The sequence below is a fragment of the Malania oleifera genome, chromosome 3, assembly GCF_029873635.1.
Source record: "Malania oleifera isolate guangnan ecotype guangnan chromosome 3, ASM2987363v1, whole genome shotgun sequence".
Lineage (NCBI taxonomy): Eukaryota > Viridiplantae > Streptophyta > Magnoliopsida > Santalales > Ximeniaceae > Malania > Malania oleifera.
The window spans coordinates 6,257,186-6,279,021 of NC_080419.1; the positions used below are offsets into that span (position 1 = coordinate 6,257,186).

The following is a 21,836-nucleotide window of genomic DNA, read 5'->3' on the forward strand; positions in this document are numbered from 1 at the left end:
GGTGGTGGCTGCATTGGCTGCCCCCAAAGGTGTGAATTCAGTGGTGGCTGCATTGGCAACACTTGAAGGCCTGCCGTAAATATCCCAACACTGCTCAATGGTATGATTATTCCGTCCAAAATGAGCGCACTTGCGAGGAGTACCTCTGCTTCGTCCATCTCTACCACTACAACCACTCGAACCACCGCGATAACTTTTGCTGTTATTTGGTAGAGAACTAGAATCACCCTTGTAGCAATGGCTGTCCTCTCAGAGCCAGACAGCAGGAGAGTGCATGCTAAAGGAAGCACGAAGGACATGAGAATAAACATCAGCAAATGATGGCAGCTTGGCACTGCTGAGTATTTGAGACTGAACTGCCTCAAGCTTAGGTCTCAAGCTTGCTAGAAAATGAAGAATCGTCATTTGTTCCCTCTGCTTTTGCATCTCATGAACGTCAGCAGTTATAGGTTGCACGGCATTAAGCTCTTCATGAATACGCTTAATCTCTCCAAAATAATGTGCAATACTCCTATCTCCTTGTTGTAACTAAAAGTATTCCTAGGATAAATCATACATACGTGCAATGTTACTGGAGTATAGAAGTTTGACATAATGTCAAATCTCCTTGTACATATCTAGATGCATACACATCCATGCTATCTGTGGCTCCATCGAATTCCATAAGAGGGAAACAACCAAGGCATCTTCCCTAACCCACGCGTCTTTTCTCTTCTCATCTGAAGAATCAGATTGAAGCAGAGTGCTCATATTTCCCTAATCCTGCTAAATAAATCCAAATAGCTTTAGACCATTGAACATAGTTCTTGCTATCCAACTTTTGAGTCGTTATTTGTGGTAGCGATTTTGGAAACAAATTTTTGGGATTCATAGATTCCATCCCAACACTCACAAATCAGCAATCACACCAATAACAAGAAGAACAATCAAAATTAATCGGGACAATCACAAACTATGTGAAGCACCGACACAACAACAGATGAGGTGAACAACTCACTGACGGATAAAGCACTGCCACAGCACTGACAAATGAGCAACCACACCGAAAACAAGAAGAACAATCAATAATCAGGACAATCACAGACTATGTGAAACACCGAACAACCATGGACGAGGTGAACAACTTACCAACGGATATAGCACTGCCACACCCTCACAACTGAACATACGAATGCTGCCACGGCTCTAAAAAACTCACAAAGAAGCCTTCACAAACCCTGAACAGAAATGAACGGAATACCGCAAGTGCATGTATGAAAAATGTTGACTTTTTGAGCCAAAGACTGGCCTAACAGCTTGATAATATAGCCTAAAAAGTGGCCGGAACTTCACTCACGTTCCGGAGCGTGGCTTCGGCCTTGCTAGCATTTGGCTGTCGCGAGGGCGCATGGGGTGTCCTCCAGTGATGGGATTGTGGGGTGAGTCATGGCGGGGGGGGGGGGGTCTTTTTGTGGCTATATGGTTGGATTTATGAAATTATATGGGGATGGAGGTGTATCAGGAAAGAACAGCCGTGGGAATGGTGTTTTCTGACAACAACTGAGGAAAATAGGGTTTAGGTTGAATTACACTCTGATACCATATTAAGATTTGATTAAAATGAACGACCTAACTGGAAGGTAGGTCTCTTAGTCTATTTATAATACAAATTAAATACATTCTAATGGCAATAATATCCTTACTAATTCTCACTAATTAACATACTAACACTATAATAATAATACTAAAAGACATCTAGAACCTCTAACAAGTAGGTATCGTACAAGGTGTTTCTTCTATGTTGAATAGAAATGGAACTTTTATGCCCCCCCCCACCCTATTTCAATCTCCTTATTTTTGTGCATCTGTCAGGGAATTTTTTCTGTAATAATCACAAAGCAGTTCAGCTGCAATCTGTTTTTAATATTTAAAGTATCATTAGTTCTTCAATTATTTATTTCAGTATGCCATTTCAAAGCTTATGCTGCTTTAAACTTCACTTTGACTTTTTTCTTGGTTGAACTTACCTCTGAATCAACAGAATCTGATAGTTCATAATTTGTGTGTCAAGCATCAAAGAAAAATCGCTTAGATTGCTTTTCAGGATTGCCCATTATCTGGCTGAAAATCAACATCAGCAATGACAACATGGAATCACGGACTGACTTAGGACTTACTCTGGATAATTCCAGTCAAGGCATTCAAAGAGGTTTAAACAATAATACAGGTGCAGGTGCAAATGCAGGTTGTAGTGCTGACATGACATTTGTGGCCACCGATTTCCTTTCTGAATTAGTTTGGACTCCACACACAGGTTTGAGTCTTAAATGTGCTGATTGCACTTTAGCCAAGAAAAAAACTTCTGTTCTTTGGGGTGCAGAACCTAGCAATATGGTTCTTTCACTGACAAAAAGCAATGAAGCACTGTCTTGTTCTAAAGGTCTTAATGAGAAAGGGAACTTAATGGGATCAAAAGGGACATTTTATGTAAAGAGTAATGAAGTAGCTGAGAGAGCTACGTCTGATTATCCTAGTAGTGATGCTGGCATCCCAATATGTGAATCAACTCATGGTAACAATACAGGTACTGATGATTCTTTCCAGGGACATCCAGTAGAATAATGATGATTATATTGATCTATGAGTGTCTATTTAAGGCCATAATTTTGTTTTTTCCCCTGAGAATCATGCTTGAAATGCAGGAATTGAAATCTTGTTATGCAGGAAATGGCGATAAGATGGAGCATACAGACACAGTGGTTCAAGAATCTGTTCTGCTTATCAATCAGAATGAATATTTAGGAAAAGATAATGAGGATACATGCATTCCAATCAATGTGCAAAAAGCCACTATGTCTGAGACTAGACAGAAGAACTGTACAAGATTGCAAGGTGCACAATGCCACTCCTTGTCTTTGGCACACTGGGAAAGTATATCTGTGACATGGTTCTGGAAAACTCTTGCATCTCATTATTAAGCATTATAGTATTAATCATGGATTTTCAAGAATTAAATCTTTACCAAAATGAATGAAAATGAAATTTTATTTGTGAGAGCATTGTGAAATTCTGGAGCCTCTTTTTATCTGCTCTAAACTTGAGATGGGTAGAATATGGATGTACTATTCCATTAACCTGACACAAAACTATTGGGATTTGAGCTCACATTGTAGCAAATGAAACCGTCATATTTTCCTCAAATATGACATCTTGCCGGAACTCTGGTTTTTATGCAGATCAGGAAGATGGCAGATTAGCTGATTCTACATTATTCATAGTAGGTGAACCAGAACAAGATATTGCACAAATTGATCCACTGCCCAGAGACTCTATTAAAGCAATACACTCTGATCCCATTGGTGGAAGTGGAGAATATGGCTGTTGCAATCATTCACGAGGAGCAGAGGTTTTGGCCTCTGAAGTTCATGCTGCGGGACAGTATGAAGAACACAATACCGAAGCAACCAATTCCACATCCTTGGGAAACAGAGACAAGGAATTGGCTTTATTCTATGAAGAAAAAAGCAAAAATAAAATGAAAAAAATTGTGCCTGGTAGCACCACTCTAGAAAAATTGGAGTCAACTGCTGAAAATGATTTAACGCTTCTGAATTGTGAAAAGGCTTCTGGTGCAGCGAATAAGATAATAGAATTAGAATCAGCCAATGAAGTTAATAGGAGCCATCAGCTGGGTGAAGAGATGATTCTTGGGGACAAAATTCATTCTCAAAAAGGCAGCAGAATCCATAGTTATGAAAGGAAGGGCAAAGGAAAGTCTTTATCAGAGGGAGATGCTAATGAGAGGATGTCAAAAGAGGAGGATGACATCCATGACAGCGTTGAAAGTTCTAATGGGGCTCGGTTATCCATAACAGGAAATAAGCGATGGAGCTTGGAAGAAAAACTGTTTGGTAGTAAAAGAGTCAAAAAACAGATGAGAGAGAGTCCTCCTTCCACATCTTTTAGACAAGACAGCTCTTTTCTGAATTGGATATCAAACGTGACTAAGGGGTTTCCCAAATCTGATCAAGGGGGGACGCCTTTTGCTCTCACTCTCCCACATCCCAATCATGAGCATGAAAGCAATGAGCAGAAAAACTTCTTGTGCATGGAAAACCAAGATTCTGGGTGCAGAATGGGATTCCGTTCTATTTTTCAGTCCTTGTATTGGCCAAATAAAAGGGCTCAGGATGTAAAAATGTTGATTAGCCAATGTGAAACAGGAGAAGGGTCTAAGAAAATTGTGCTTGCTAATAACATAAATGACGTCAACAGTATTCCATCAGCCTGTCTTGCGGAAGATGATAACCTTGGCAGTCAATATCTTTTGCCAAATGAGAAGTTCGACCGATTGCGGTCTGGAGATGAAGAAGGGCCATCAACCCGGCCTCTGAATTCATCGACTAAATTTTCTGCCATTCTAGATAACTGCACCATAAACTCCGCAGAGTTGAGAAAAATATGTAACCCAGAAAGTCATACAGAGAAAGATGCAGCAAGCTCATCAAATTCTTTGGGGAAGCGTAAAACCAGCAGTGCTGATAACAATGATTTTGATCCTCAAACTAGGGGCAAAGAGATTGATAATGATCACTGTCGTCTTGGTAGCTTGTGGATAACTCGATTTGCTGCAAAAACTCCTGGGTGTGTGCTAAATACAGAGGATTGCAGCCAACGAAAATGCCAATTTATTAAAAAATCCACTGATTACTCTAGGCTTCTTCCTTGTTCTCAGAATCATGTCGATTCTTTTAAGGACAAGAAAAAAATTGAGATCAGGGAGTACTGCAGTAGAGAGCCATTGAGTGCTTTAGGTGAAGAATTGCAACATTGTGTTTCCAATGCTGAGGCTTCTTTTGGTTCCAAAAGAACCAAGGCAAATAATGATGGGAAGTTCAGGTATAAACTGAACCCTATTTCCCCTTCCTTTAGCTTTAGAAGTTCAGAGGCTATTGCTACAGTCTTTGGAAGGAGATTGGATGCTTTCAAACACATCATACCATCAAATGAAACAGATAACACAGATCATCCAATAACAGCCTGTTTATTTTGTGGCCTAAGAGGACATAATTTACAAGATTGCCCAGAGATAGCAGAAAGCGAACTGGAGGATCTGATAAGAAATATTGTTGCATCTGATCGGGGAGAAAAGGCAACTTGTTGGTGTGTTAGATGTTTTCAGCTCAATCATTGGGCTGTAGCATGTCCTATTGTTTCATCCAGAAAACAGCATCAATTGGAATACAATGCTTCTTTGTTTAATCGATGCAATTCTAGTAGAATGCATCTTTATACTGGAAATGAAAGCACTACAAAGCTGCTGGAAAGCAAGAAAATCCAAATTCAAGTACCTGGTGCACATTTGTTTAGCACCACAAGAAGTCATAAGATGGACATGGATCCTACTTCGAAGCAGAAAATGATGGAGCTGATGAACACTGACAAGGTAATTTCAAATTCAAAGCAAGTGAAGTGCATTGCTTCTAGTTGTGGGGAAAGCTTGAAAGAGAAGCAGATTACAGCTTTGTGCAGTTGTGTCAATCAGCAGATTTCAGGCATGCCCACACTAGTCTTTGACACCATGAAGAAGCTTCGTGTGTCTCGCACAGATATCCTCAAGTAAGTATAGCATACTAACCACCTAATGGTAAATTTATGTCTTGACACCATCTCGCCTTTGTCTTTTTTGAAACAACATGGTGTTATGACTTCCCTATGCGGTGATATTGTTCGAATTCATTTTCATTAGAGTGTCTTTCTGCGGAGAAGGAATTTTTCCTATTTAGTGAGACTTAAATTTGAAGAATTCTTCATATCAAATATTTGTTGAAACTAAAAAATTTACTCACATTCTCACGAAAATAAAATGATTCATGTGCACACCACATTGTCTTTTCCTTCAGTTTTCTTTGGATGATTTTGATGAAACTCCTCATTTTCAAAGCATTTTATTAGTTTTAAAATCTTCATACTCCGGATTTCTGCCAATAAAATGCCTTTTACACTAGTGATGCTGCTCGTTTCTATACAAGTTTAGCCTCCCTGCAGTAGAATTTGTAGAAAGACAACAAAATTTTGTTTATTTATTTATTTGTAACTCATTCAGCATTGAGTTTCAACCAAATTCCCATGCTGCCCTCTCCCTCCCCCCGAAACAGAAAACATAGCCAGAATATTTTGAAAAAATAAAAAATAAAAAGAAGGAAATCCTTGAAGAGAGGAGGTTGTGTGATTCTTTGTGAACATTTACGGCTTGAAAATTTACCTCTACGAGTAGAACATAGAACCAATAAATGTTAGGTATTTATGGGCTTCTTGAAAAGGGGAGGAGAGTTTGCATGCAGAGTCTTTGAATATTTTATAGTGGACCAAACAGTGGAACTGGCCGTCCCCTAGAAAGATTAAGTATGAGGGATGGCAGTTTGGAGGATTCTAATTAGCTCAAGGATTTTTCTTATAAAGATTCATCGTTTTGCACTGGGAGCCTTCTGCCTTGGGTTCCATGTGTCATCAATTGGATTTTTACCATGAAGTAGTTGGATGATCAATAAATTGATATGAAGAGATAACTCATATACTCTACATTATTGAAAATGTTTTTTGGAGAGCAATTCAAACTTAAATGCTTGTGCACCCTAATTCTTCTTCTGCTTTCACTTCAAGTAGGGCCCATTAAGATTTTGTCATGGTTTAAGGTTTCTACGAAAAGGCCTACTGGACTACATCAACCGCTAGAAGGAATTTATAGTTTGTTCTTACATACATGACCTCCTTGCCTATGAGAGTCATCTTGCTAGCATTCTACCGGATTAATCAACCACAAGAAGGAATTAACGGTTCGTCCATATATACCTGACCTCCCTGCCTATGAGAATTGTCCTGCTAGTATTTATTGCTTACCTTGGAGCATCTTGACATCATATCAAGTTTGAGAAATTTTGGAGGATCAAAACTTGGACTTTTTCTCTTAGAGCTACTATAGGATGTGCCCTAACCATGATAATCATGTTATGTGTGCATTGATTGGGACGAGAGGTCTATTCAATTGTACTCACCTATATTGCTTGATAATTCTACGGTGCAATTTCAGTGGACTCTGCCTTCTGCTCTGCCCCCTGGGAAAGAACCCCTGCATCACTAAGCTTGAGGCACAATAATTCAAGGCATACTCGAGATATTGCATTTAGTTTCTATTTTTATTGATACAAAAGTCTGTTCAATATTCTTGTTTCGGGAAGGGAAGGCAGTGTATTAGACATAACTTTGTGGATTTTAAGGGACATCTAATGGTTCAAAATTTGTCTCAAGGTTAGCTCAAGGTTGTTTCTACTTCTGATTTATTTACTAGTAAATATGTCATGTGCATTGCAAGTGATTGCATGTAAATAATATTGTGTAAAATTATTTAGTAATTTTAAAATATTTTTTTATATATAATTAAAATGAATTAATAATTGTTAGAATTTAATTTACAAATATATATTTTTGATAAATAAAGGAAAGCTTATTGAAAAGGCATCAAGGGGATGCCAGCTCATGGTACAACAAGTTGAGCACCCTGAAGGGTGTGACAAAAATCAAAGATTACATTATAGTCATTAACAACAGTCCCACTATGCCAGCTATTGACCCGCTGTAAACCAGTGCTCTTTGCTGATCTGGAGTGCTGAGGTTGAATTTTTAAACACTCTCCTATTCCTCTCTTTCCAAAGGCATCAGAAAATTGCGAGGGGAATGAGGGAAATAGCCTTTCTCTTTCCTTTTGTTGCCCGAATCCCTTTCCAGGCCTAGAGTTCCCCTACCACAGAGTAAGTAACCCACCATTGTCCAATCAGAGTCAATGCCGTATTCTGAAGATTCCTGGTCCAAGTGCAATGAAGGAGGATGTGCTCTACTGAGTCTGTGCAGCCATTCAAAGGGGACATCTTCTGGCGACTAACAGACCCCTTTGCAAATTATCCAAATTCAAGATACCATATGTTGCCTCCCAGGCAAGAAAGGCAGCTTTTGTGGGGGCAATTGTCTTTCAAATCTGAGTCCAAGGGAAATTAAAGCTGTTTCACTCCAAAGGAAAGAGCTTCCTGTAGAAGGATCCAACAGTGAAGAACCCCTTTTCTATTTTAGTTAACATTTATAATACCATTGCATTTATTTTATTTTTTGAACGAAATGAATTTTGTAGATCCAAATCTTGCTTTTAAAATATAGGGATATATTTTGTCATAAAATGATTTATAGTATTCGTAATTTTATTAATTTATTATTATAATATAGGTATAGACGTAGATATCATATCTAGTGTCTGTCTAATTTATTTTTTAACCAAATGGAAGGAACCCTTTTTTTTTTTATTAAGTTCAAACATTAACTTCTATACATTCTAAATATAATTTTATCTAATTTGATTGAATTTACTATATATATATATTATAGAAATTTATTTCTTTTAAGAATATTTGGTCATATATAGTATAGAAATTTACTTATTTTAGGAATGTTGGTCTTATAAAAATTTACTTTTGTAAATATGGATATTTTTACCCAGAAATTGATTTACAATTACATCTTGTGGGACTTTTTGGTTTTTTTTTAAAATTTAATGATATTTTTGTCTATAAAATGACTTACACTATTTGTACTTTTGTATATAGCGTAGATGTTCTTGTCTCTCATTGCTTATTTAAGCTTGTAAAAAAGGAAAGCAGTTAGGAAGGGAGTGGTCCCCATAGGATATGCATATAATGATGCAGGTGGTTGAGGTTCAAGTGAAATTTTTGGTTTGAAATCCCTGGTTATTTTGCTATTTGGAACTAATTAGAAAAATGTTGGTATATGATGCAATGAAATTCTAGGCAATTTTGATAAACACTTCTATAGTCCTTTGGTCTCACATTTAACTATTTAACCTTTATAGCATGCATGAAATGGTTTCTTTGTTATACCATACTTCATTTTATTGCTAATTTATCTCAATCTAATTGTGTGTACATTTATAAAAAAATTTCTTATCTTGTTAAAAAACTTGTGATACATGATATGATACACTACACAATTCAAAAGGCAACCATCTCATGTTGGTTTATTAATGAGTTTCCTTCTTTTGGCCTGCATACTTTAATGTTATTGTAATCCTTAAGGTCATGTCGGGTAGAAGATGGCTTTCCTAAAGCATTTTCTTTTGCTATCCCCTAGTCTTTGCATTTGACATGCAATTTTCTCATTCTTCCTGATCTAAAGAAAGATAAAAGTTTGACTTGATAGTACCTACGGGTTAGGAACTGTGGGGATTTGGCTGATATTCAAAGATGGTTTAGATAGACTCATGCTCCTTAAAACATAGAATCAATTGTGCTGTATGGGCTCGGTGAAGATTTGGAAGCTGAAGATATATGGCTGGCTGCTAACTGGAATAGTAAACCTAAATTCCCTTGCAAGGTGTTGTAGCTGACATAGGGCATTTTAATGTCTTGGTTTGTGAAACGCAGCATGGTATGAGCGGCCATGTAAGATGTGCCATCTTCTATTATTTTATGTTACTGGTAATTTTATGAAGCCTTTATTTTTTTGGGATGGATTTTGAGTGTATTAGGATTTGGTTTTTTGAGTGAGAGCTTAGGAATTTTAATCCTTTTATTGTTAGTGTAGTATTCTTTATGGAGTAGGGCTTGGCCTAACTACTTTAATTTTGTGCATCCTTTTTTTTCTTGTGTGTTTTTTTTTTTTTTTATTAACAACTGTCTTTAGAGCCAAAAGGCTTGATTTTGTAGAATTTGTGATATTGATGATGCAAAGAGCTGCAAAAGCAAAATTTGGATCAAGCTATTTAATGGTAAAAATAATTTTAGGGATCATTTAGAACCACTTATGCATAAGTTCTTTTATAAAAAAAATTATGCATAAGTTCTTTTATAAAAAAAATTGAATTTAATAAGTGTTGAATAAGTGTTGAAAGTCATAAGTGTTGTTTGGTTGTGTTTAAAAAAAGTGCTGATTATGAGTGCTAACAAAATAAATATTGTTTGGATATTGAATTTTATTGCAAGTGTTGTATGAATTTAAAAATAATAATATTATTTTTCAATATATACTTAATAGGTTATATACAAAAAATAATACATAATTATTAAATTGAATTAATAACAGCTAATAAAAATAATAATATCTTTTTAACTAATGTTTTAAATTAACATTATTAATATTTTAATTAACAATTCAATTAATTTTATGTTACTTGACTTTTTAATTAAAATTTTTAATATTTTCCATTAAATAAATAATTATTATCTTTTACCCACTATTTATAATTCGCATTATTAAGAGATTTTATCAAGATCCAGGTTTAAAAAACAAAAAATTAGAAAAAAAAGAAGAAGGCATACACAACACAGCAAGTCAGATCTGGGTTTCCAAAGGAAGGTGGAGGGTGGGAGGTGGGGACGGATGTAGGCAGAGGAAGCAGCTGGAGGGTGCAGGATGAGGAGGAAGCTTGATGCTGGCAGAAGGCTTTGCAGATTTGGGTTGCTTGGTGAGGAAAGAAAGCAAGGAGGAAGCCTTGAGGAGGAGGAGTCAACTGGTGACAATGTGAGGAGGAAGTGCGGCAGCGATGCGTCGGGCTAGTGTGGTTTTGGGGATTCCTTTCCAAAAATCTCTTCCTTGGAAAAATAAAATGGCAAATTGGTTCCACTATGCAAAAAAATCGTCTATTAAAGGTATTTTAATCGGGCTGATTCCATGTTTGATTACATAGTGCCTCTGGAATCGAAAATGTAAAGTGAGAATGGAAGGAGTTTATCAAAGTGCAGATCATATGTGGAAAAGTGTTCGATTTTGGGTTAGTTTTATTGCTGAAAGCACCATTTCTTTTCAAAAATTGAAGAAGTCGGAGATTAAGATTTTGAATAAGTTTCAAATTAAGCATCAGGGAGTTTGCGAGAGGCTTGGAAAAATTATTTCATGAGTTAAACCTCCAGTAGGGTGGATAAAACTTAATTGTGATGGGAGTTGTAGGGGCAATCCGGGTACTTCAGGAGGTGGAGGAATTATTCGGGATTGCCATGGCATGGTAAAAGTGGTTTTTTCAAGTTATTTTGGTAATGGTACGAATAATAGTGCGGAATTAAAAGCAATTAGGGAAGGAATTCGTTTGTGTAAATGTTTGCATTATGTTAATGTGATTATTGAAAGTGACTCACGAATTGTAGTTGATTGGTTTCGGAAATGTAGATGTACTTTGTGGTATCTTTGAGAATTTTGGGAAGAGCTTGTGGCAGAGTTAGAAGGAGTGAATGTCATGGTGATTCATCAATATGAGGAAGGCAACAGTGCTGCTGATTTTCTTGCTAAAGAAGGAGAAAGGGGAAATAATATAATCTACGAAGAACAACACCTTCTACCACATTTTCTGAAAAGGTATCCTTCGGATGGATAGGTGGGGTCTTGTTTCCATTCGTCGTTAGGTCATCTCTAGAGTTTCGTTTGGTGTATTTTGTTTTGTTTTTTGATTGTTTTTATGTTTTTTTCTCCTTTGTTAGTTATGTTTAATTTTGTTTGTCCTAGTTTGGTTGGTTGGTGTTAACTTGTAACCACGGTATTCCTATGCCAAAAGTGAGGGTTTATTAATAAATAAATGGAGGTATCACCTTCTTTTACCAAAAAAAAAAAAAAAAGTGGCAGCAGCGACAGTGTTGCTGTAGCAGGGGAGGTGGAGTAAAAGGAGAGGGTTCCAGGGCGTTGGGGAGCACCTGCAGAAAGAGGGGAAGGGAGGGAAGCTGCACAGAGAGAGGCAGAGAAGTTTTTTGAAATTACAAGATTGCCACTGAACTTCATTAAAATTACAGACCTGCCACCGCCTACCTATACTACCCACTTATGTGTGGGCAATCAGCTATCCTAATAGTTTCTCCAAATCCACTTTTCTCATAAAGGAGTGGTTCCTGAAAGTACTTTTGTGTTAAGTAATTTTTTTTTAATTTGTCAAGCCAAACCATACTTACTTCTACAAGTACTTATTTTACGAGATAAGTGCCATAAGCACATTTTTTTAAGTGCTCCCAATTTGGGGCTCAGCCTGTGGCTGTATTATTCTGAGGGATGCTTTCCTGCAGCAAGGACAGATCAAGGCATTGCACACAAGAAAATGGGAAGAACAAGCAATGAGAGTTTGGGGTCCAGCTAAGAACAGTAAGTAATACTATGATTTTCTGTCGCTTCTAACTTCAATATAGTGTTTTGAATGAGACATCCAAAGGGGCCGTTGGAGAAATAAAAGGGAATTAACATGTGTAAGTCCCTTGCAAATAAATTCTTTTGAGTAAAGATTTGTATGAATTGAAGATGGAGGTGGGAAAAATCATTAGAATACATTTAAATACTTTTTAACCGTCTATTGGCTAGAAAGGCGGCGCTCAAGTTAGAGGAGTTGATTGTCATTGGTATTGAGAATGAGAAATTCAAGAAGCCTAGGAGCAACTGTGAAGGTGGAGCTTTTCCAGTGAACTCAGATTGCAGAAGGAGCTCTTTACACAAGAAAAATTTTAACTGGAAGAAGTCTTGATCAAACTCTAAATTGAAGGTGGACCATTGTGATGAGAAGTGCTACTATTGTCACAAAATAGAGTACGTTCAATACTTTTGCAAGAAGATGAATGAAGACTTAGAACAATTGTAGACAAATCAGGAGAAGAATAAAGGAAGAGTAGAAGAGGTAGCTACAAGTTTGACAAATATTATGATGATATTGTTCTAAGAGTTCAAGAGTTTGGAGAAATTTTGAGTAATGCATGGTTGCTTGATTTGGGCTAGTCCCATCATCTGTACTCTAGAAGGGAGTGGTGTCACACATACGAAAAGTGCGAAGAGTCTATTATCATGGACGGTGATGGAAAAGAAATTGTCATAGACATTGGAAAAATGATCATCGAACTTAATGATGGAAGAGTGAATGCTGTTGGTGATGTCACTATGTTAGGCACGTGCCAAATCTTGGAAAAAATTTAAATATCTTTGGATGGACTTGATTCGCTTGGATATGGGTACTCTGCTCAAGTTGGAGTTTTTAATGTAGGTGTCTTGGTAGCAATGGAATGAGAGAATTTCTAGTAATTTGCACAAGTTGATGGGGAATGTCATTGAAGATGAAGTAATGAGGTGCATGATGGACTCTATAGACAAACACCAAAGAATAAGATTTCGTATACAAAGGAGAATTGTAGCCAAGGTGGAGTTTTATCGGAATTTGGCTTAAATTCAAATAAGGTTCTTCTAAATGGGTTTAGATAGGATTTGGAAGCTGAAGATATATGGCCGCTTCTTATTGGAATAGGAAACTTAAGTTTTCGTAGGTTGAAAGGTGTTTTAGCAGACCTACACATATTTATGTAGCATAGTTTGTGAGATGCTTTGTGAGGGGTGCCATCTTCAATTATTTTATGTGAATGGTAATTTTGGGGCTTTATACCTTATTACAAGACCTTTATTTTTTAATTTTATTTTTTGGGTGTGGCGGAATTTTATTTTGTAGAAGTTGGGGAATTGTTAGTGAAGTATTCTTTGCAAATTTGACCTTGGCTGAACCACTTGCATGATTTTTTTCACTGACAGAAACCAAACTTAAACTTGAAAGGTTACATTTGAAGTAGCAAATATGATGGGTGCTATTTTATCATAATCTGCACTTACATAGTTTTTGCTATTACATTTCAAATTACATAATTGATCGCTTCTATCTTGCATCAATACATGGGCCTCAGATGGATGAAAAGCCATACTTCACTCTTGCCTCTTGATGGTTTTTTCCTGCGCTTGCGGCTCGGGAATTGGAAAGAAGGGCTGGGGGGAACAGGCTACCACGTGGCTTGCGTAACTGTGACTGGTATAATTAGATTATACAATCCTCTATAAATAATGGTTTTTTATGTACTTCTTTGATGTCTATTTCCATATGTATCAACTTTTGTTTTCTTTCCATTTTTTTCCCCTTTTGTGTTGACAGGGGCACAACAAAAGAGATTAACAAAGGGATCTAGAAATCCTATTTCAGTGAACATTGGAGGGGTTGAATGCTTAGTTGAAAGTCGAAATATTTCCAACCATGATTTCCTTGAGGTAAAATTTTTTGACTTTTTTAAACTCTATTTTCAGCAATTTCTTTTGTACCTACAATTTGCCATTGTTGATGCACACTACATGTGTGTGTTGCATGTGAGTTGGTACAGACTTGGTCAAATAGTAATATTGATCTGTGTGTGTGTGTGTGTAAGCACGTGTGCATGTGTTGGGTTCTTTTTGAGGTGACACCTTGTATCTGTGTTAGAGACTGGCATTACAGTTTCTGTGGTAAGCTTTATATCATTGTGTTTGTCCATACCATGTTATGTACAGTTTGGTACACCATTGTATGTTCCTCAAGTTATATCATTATTTTTTTTATCACAGAAGCAGGCAACCAGAAAATAATTTGTGGAAGATGATGGTGTTTTTTTTTCCCAATTTTTTTAAGAAGATACATAATGGCGCTTTAGTTTCACTGATTATGAAATATTAGATGGGGACATATTCAAAACACTTGTGTTTGATGGTTTTCCATGCCAAGCATTATGAAAAGAGGGAAGGTGACAATTGAGATAACTGTGTGCTAATTTTTTTGTGATGAGTTCATTTTACATTGGTGAGTTGTTTAGAACTGCCCCCCCCTCCCCCCCGGGGGCCGACCTAAGGAAATGGTTATGACAATATCAGTGGTCTCTGCTACCAGTGAATCAAGTGTTGTTTTGAAGAAGTCATGGATTTTCAATTGCACTGGCGAGTGGCCACACTACTCTGTAGTCACTTCGTCATACTTGTAAGAACATTCATACACCCTAATTGCCACTTCTAATATTTCAAACATGATGACCATTTACGATAGTGCATTGTGATGATACCCATGTTTGCTGACATGACAAATATATTTAGCAGTATCATAGTTCCTGCACAAATACTGCTCTGGGTAGCATCCTTGACTTAAACTAAACTCTTGCACCCTTGCTTCCATCATGCTATTTTAAGTTTGATATGGTAATTTTCGTGATAACAACTGTTACAACACCTTGAGATGATTGTACAATGCAGGAAATTAGGAATCCATGAAGGAATACTGACAACTATAACTGAAATGCTTCTAGCGTTGTGTTTGGACGTACCCACAATATCAGATCCAATACTCAAATTCCTTACTCCCAAACAGTGCAAGGGTCATCGCCTTGAATCACTGCCTCTGTGAAAAGTTGCCTCTAAAATGGAATAATAATGAAGTAGGATAGCAGGGAGATGGGGAAAGAGAGAGGAGAAAGTTGAGGAAGTAGAAAAAGAGGGTTGTATAGGAGGAAGAGGGGATGTGACCAGAGGGAAATCTGATTGAATTTGAATTCTGTTAGATAATCACTTTACCTAAAAGCTTAAGCTATTAGATTGGGATCCACAACCTAATGGTGATGAGTGTGGTGTGTAGTGGAAGTAGTGGATGTTACATAATGAAAAGTGGGTGCAACGGCCATGAATTTTTTTCAAGCTCACAAAATCTTATGTATATTGGCATATTTGCTTGTTGTAAGCTCGTAACTATTCTTAAGAAAAGTTTGTGTACTTTGGATCCTTTGTGAAATTAAATATATATTCCCAAGAGAGGGGGTGAATTGGGTATTTAAAATTTCTTAGCGGAATTTTAGTTTAGTTTTACCCTTTTAATTTAGATCACCACAATCACACAAACACAAGAATCTAATCAGCGACCGTACTATACCAATAGCAGTCCTAGTTATATACGAATGTGATATCTGAAATTATAATCCAAACTCAAACTCAAACTTTAATTAATTCAGTTGAGCAATTAACAGAAAATGATTTCCAGCCATACTCAATATTTTCAAGACACAATTTCAGTAGTACAACTATGATTGTCTTAGCACTTATGCTTCAAACAAATAATCAATAACCAATACTTAACCTCAGCAATTTTGCACCTGGATTCAGAGATAAGGCTTATTTGATTTTTAATCCAACAGTATAAACCAATCTTTAAGATACAACTTGGTTCAATCATAATCAATATCAAATATTCAGTAAGTTCCCAATATTCGGCAAGTTCTCAATAAATATATAAACATACACGCAGGTTATAATCTTGCAAGAATTTAAAGAGTAAGGGAAGAAGAGTTGAACACTGGATTTTTTACAAGGTTCAGCCAACAGCCTGCGTCCTTGCCTCAAGCAATCTGCATTCCTTTCCACTTCGTTACCAGGTGAAGTATCCCTCTCTCCGTTCAAGGTGGAGATGCCTCTCTAACAAGAATAACACTCTTGCTAGGCAACGATTCAAAGCCCTGAACTGTCAATAACAAAACAAACAAAACAAGATTGTTTGTACAATAGAAATACTCCTCAAAAGAGCAGATTTGTACAGGTTAGAATCACAATATACTTCAATAAAATCAATAAAGAGATGAAGCTCGAGATCAATCACCAATAATATGATTATAGAGTGTGGGTTTCGAAAGATCAAATCAGAATTTCTCAATGTTTCAGCAAGAACACACAGCAGCCGTTCAGAAAAGAATTTCATCAATATAACTCATTTTTTGTGAATTCTATGTGTGTCGTGAGTTAACCTAATTTGCGAGAATAATACCTTTATATAGGATAGAAATATTTTAGACCATTTTCCCCAAAATTTATTTTTAGTTTGGAAACCAAATCATCCAAATTTAGAAACAAGTTCCGCGCTGTTAACAGTTTAAAACATAGACATCAGTTGACTAGGCCATAGGGTCAGTCGCCTGAACTCTTTAAAAATAGCGCATTCAAAAAGTCAGTATTGGGTCAATCGACTGGTCACGATGGTTCAGTTGCTTGATCCTGTTCTGTTTTCTCATTAACAAAGTTAGTAGCATATCAGTCTCCTGATGCTATGTCATCAGTTGCCTAACCATTTAGCCACATTTTGTTTTTCAAAGTTTGGTTCCAAAAACTTAAACTTGTAACTTGGAAAACTTAATTTAGGCTTTATGAAAATATTTTCTATAAGTTAAAATCGGGTCTCTAAGTCCATAATAAATCCTAAGAGCTTCAATCTTCAATATTAAGACTTTAACAAGATAAAACTCTCTTAAGTTCCTAAGTCTTCATGTTGTAAAGCTTTTAGTATTCTTCTGAGCTTTGATCAATGCTTCAATAAACTTTATGTTCCTCATGACTTGAAGCTTTATATCCATCATGGCTCATAGTTTTAAGTGTAAACTTCATTCAAGCTCTTCAAGCATACTCACCTGATTTCATAAAAATACTTAAGCCTTGAAACTTAAACAAACATGTTAAGTGACCTTGATTTGTTATCATCAAAACGAGATTAAGCCTTGTTAGGCCAGCAATCTCCCCATTTTTGATGATGATAAATAAGGAGCAAAAATGAGAAAGTCTTAATAAGGCTCCCCCATACAATAAGCATATCCTTAACAAGTCATTTTATGAATATTAGAATTTTCAAAACTCATATCAGAATATATATCAAACTTTCAGTACTTTCAACATATATCATGCATTATCAAGTATAACTCCCCTTAAATGAACTATTTCTCTAAACACATTCCATAGTCAATAAAGTCAGAAATTCATTCATAGGGTATACTTCTCCAAATAAAGTTTTATACTAAAGATTTGGATCCGTTAAAATACTTCTTTGATATAGAAGTATCTAGATCTCATATGGGGACTGTCTTGTTGTAGGGGAAGTATGTTTTGGATCTTTAAGACAAAACTTAGTTGTCAAGATCCAAACAGCAAATTATTACTTCTTGTAGGCAACTTGTTAGCTAACCATGATCGGAGACTTGTAGGAAATTAAACGACCTCATATTCACATGACCAAACATATATTTCGCAACAAGCATTGTGAGCCAATTCCTTGATTCTCCCTGAATGAGCCATTGGGATGCTATCATTTGTATGTTGCGATACCTAAGAAGGTGCACCAAAAAAGACATCAAAATCATGGTCCCACTCCTATTCAAGGTTATACAGAAACAGATTGGGTTGGGTAACACTCTGATAGGAGATCCCCTAGTTACTATGTTTGCTATGTGTTTGTTGATGGCAGTAACCTAGTATTATAGAAGAGTAAGAAACAAACTAGCCCATTCGAGCACCGAGTCTGAATATGGCCATGACACACTACATGTGAATTGATTTGGTTGAGGAGCATGTTGGAAGGACATGGTTTTCCACAATCTTGGCCTATGGAGTCAACATGTGATAAAGAGGCTGCTCTGCACATTGCCTCCATTCCAGTGCTCCATGAGAGGATGAAGCAAGTCAAAGTTCACTGTCTTTTTTCGAAGAGAAACTAGTGCATAAGCTTATTAAAACCCCTCATGTGAAGTCTGGATGCTAAGTTGCTAAAATGTTCTAAAGATTTAGGGGGTGCTCCAGTTAAATATTCAATCGATTTGTAACAAGCTTGGAGCATTTGATATCAATCCTCCAGCTTGAGGGGGAATGTTAAGGTTGTTGATTATTTAGTATTATTACCTAAACGTGCGTTTGGTTTGCTGGCTAAGGTTTATAGGATTGGATTGGATAGAACTGAATTGGACTGGACTGGCCATGATTATTATTCTTAACCATGTTTCGGTGGTAGCATCCATGGGATAGACTACTCATTAAAAAGACCAAAATACCTTTTAACTTATTATTGATTTATTTATTATTATTGACTATCGTTAGGTAAAAAGTAGCATGCAGATCTATGAGGTTTTTCAGCCCTGTAAAATGAACTCCATTTTTTCAGGTTTGAGGAACTGAGAGATGATATTGATGGCAGGAGTAACCGCGAGTCATTGCTGTGGAAGGGAAGCTTGTTCAGTGGTATTTTTGTATAGGACTGGAAAATGATTAGCTGGGTTTGGAGGGGCAAGGCAAGAATCAGTGATTGAGATGAGCAAAAATGGGTTAGAGAGAGAAACAGAACAGAGCAGAGACAGAGAAGAGAGATGGCTTTCAGACATGGAAATGGGTTCGAAAAGGAGTTGAAGTGATTGGAAATCATCATTACAGGTGGCAATTGAATGGAACAGGTGAGGTTGGTGAGGCAAATGAAATGAAAGGGGAAAATCTTGGAATGGGAATTGGATTTTGGGATTCAAAATGGGATGAAACCTGAACCATGTGGTTTTGGGGGAGAGAGATGGAAATTTATGATTCCAAAAATTGTCTCATCTGTCTATGTGTGGAAATTTTAGAAGGGTAGAAACAGGGTGAGGAGAGAGGAAATACAATGGTGTTAGTCTCATGATTTCTCTCACCATCAGAACTCTGTGGTAGAACGTCACCATGGTCATCAACACCGGTTTTGAGCTCCCATGGCTCCACTGCATCAAAAACAACACCTCCCTGCCTAGGTTCAACCCGACCAAATCATCCTCCTACTCGGCTGTCACCGGAAATGGTTTGTGGGTTTGGGGGTGATTTTTTGCATATGAATTTGAGGCCTGATTCTAATTTCCAACCTATGATGATTCTCTTCTCCAATAATTTGGATTTCTTTTTTTTTTGGGGGGGTGGGTTTGGAGCATCCTTGCCCATTTAAAATTTTTTTTTGGGCTAGGTGGCGTTGGTCGGTGGGGAAGAGCCGGCCAGCCCTATCCCACATAAAATGGCTCAAAAGTCCTTCCAGTCCAGTTCTATTCAAGTGATGTATTGCACCAAACATGGGTCAAGGGATCTTAGCCGAGTATAACCTAGCCTATGAACCAAACATTTTAAGTGACTAAAAGATAGTGAGGGTACTATGGTCATTATCGCATACTAGATGTATGTTATAACCAATGATTGTGATGGCTTACTCAATTCTTTAACAAGCATGAACTAACAAAAATAGCTCTAAAAATATTTAAAAACACTCGCACATGTTTTTGTTTCATTCCCAATCTCACATTGTTTGTCCCTCTCCTCTTTACGATTTTTCTACCATCGTCTTCCCTTATTTTAATTGTTATTTTTTATATTGTGTTTCTAATGAGTTGAGTAATTTTTTATTATTTTGTTTTATTTGTTGAATTTTGTGCTAAAATACCTTGTACAAGTCTCTTAGAAGCGTCACCATTCAACTTTAGGATATTTTGGGAAAATATAGTTATTTTGTCATTATTTCCAAATACCACAGTCTCTGGATTCAATGAATAATATATGCTTTTAAAAAAAATGTGGAAATCCTATATTCAATTAGTATCATGGTTCTTGGGAGTCACAATTCTGGAGGGTATCTTAGATCTCTGGAACGACATACCACATAAGAATGTAGAATGGGTCAATGGTGTCGTGCATGGAGCTTTCTAAAGGAATTTCTGGGGTAGAATTCAAGTCACCCAAATATTTACTATAGACCTATGATGCACATTAGCAACAAGCTTATAGTCATTATAATTCGTGGTAATTATGTGCCTAATCTTTGCATGCAACTCACAGATGTCATGAATAAAATACTGTGTACGAGTGTTTCTAAGAAGCATCACTCATTAAACTTTAGAATATTTTTGAAAAATATAGTTATTTTATTATTATTCCCAAATGCCACATTTCTAGGAATCTACCAATAATATGCTTTTAAAACAAATATAGGAATCCGATACTTCTGAAAATCCTATATTTTTAGTATCGTGATTCTTGGGGACCACAATGTTGCAGGGCATCTTAGATCCTGGGAAACAAGTGCCATGTTAGGATGGAGAATGGACCAATGGTGTGGGCATGGAGCTTCCTAAAGGAAATACTGGGCTAGAGTTGTGTGAACAAGAGGTTTAGACATATGAGCATGTGGTGGTTAAGTGACAAAATCAATGGGAAGCTCTGTAATCGTATACAGACTCAAAAGGACTCCATGGACCTATTCATGAAATTGTTACCAGCAAACCCAATTGTAGGTAGCACCAACTAAAACCAAATCCCAACAGTGACTAGTTATATGAACCGTTGTGAGAAGCTTATGCTTTGTACAGTATTGTGGAGGATGCATGTAGGTTTGTCAATGCTCTTAAAGAGGAAATTATGAGAGGTTGGGTTGTATTCTCAAGAGATTGTTGAGAATGCCTACCAAAGGCCCTTGCCATTGCGAAGTAGTTGAAGGCTACTGTGTTTGTTAAATAGGCAGCCTAATTAGCGGGGGCAGTCTTTTGTCAATTAGCACTGAAGAAAGATTTGTCAAATTATTCATTTCAGTAGGATAAAAAACATGTATAATTGGGTGAGACTTATCATGCAATTTAGAGGAAATATCTTGGGAACCCCACCATATGAATAATGGTTTTAAATCTTGATTGATGCCCCTTTGTTGTGTTATGTTTTCCTAAAGTTGTTATACCCTCCCTTTTTTCCTCATTTTTTTTTTTTTCTAAAAAAAAAAATCTTTCTCACAGGATGAGCTCATGGCATGGTGGTGCTCGGCCTTGAAAGCTGGGGGTAAAGTTCCATCTGAAGAAGATTTGAAACTGAAACTTGAGGAGAGAAAAAAGCTGGGCTTGTGATATTTGCCACTATCTGGCATTAGCAGGTTGTGTCGGTTGAATTTACGGTTGCATAAATGCAAAACTGGCTAGAACCACAGCATGAAATGAGCTATGTTCCCTGTTATATAGATATAAAATTTAGAGGAAAAACAAATTACTGTTTACTGAATTATGTTAGGGTAAGTTGGTTTTGTTTTTTAGTATTTACCTCGCATGTACGAGGGTTTGGCCCCTTTCTTGTTTGGCCCTTTAGTGAATCCTCCTGTTTGAAAAATTACACAACACAATGGTTGGTTTGCAAATAAATTACAAGAGATTTTAGTTACA

General features: G+C 36.7%; 1 protein-coding gene across 11 annotated transcripts in view; it reads left to right on the top strand.

Annotated features, from left to right (window-relative positions):
• LOC131150429 (uncharacterized) overlaps nt 1-21,836 on the top strand; it is a 32,439-nt gene extending 10,603 nt beyond the window's left edge. For 3 of the 11 annotated variants that reach the window (XM_058101134.1, XM_058101138.1, XM_058101135.1), the window contains 6 exons: nt 2,051-2,563; nt 2,704-2,871; nt 3,216-5,598; nt 13,728-13,849; nt 13,970-14,082; nt 21,420-21,836. In XM_058101134.1, coding sequence (XP_057957117.1) covers nt 2,051-2,563; nt 2,704-2,871; nt 3,216-5,598; nt 13,728-13,849; nt 13,970-14,082; nt 21,420-21,527 — 3,407 coding nt within the window. In that variant the 3' untranslated portion in view covers nt 21,528-21,836. Of the gene's footprint in view, nt 1-2,020; nt 2,564-2,681; nt 2,872-3,215; nt 5,599-13,727; nt 13,850-13,969; nt 14,083-21,419 lie in introns of all 11 variants that reach the window. The other 8 variants (XM_058101136.1, XM_058101141.1, XM_058101137.1 and 5 more) reach the window with 5 other exon arrangements.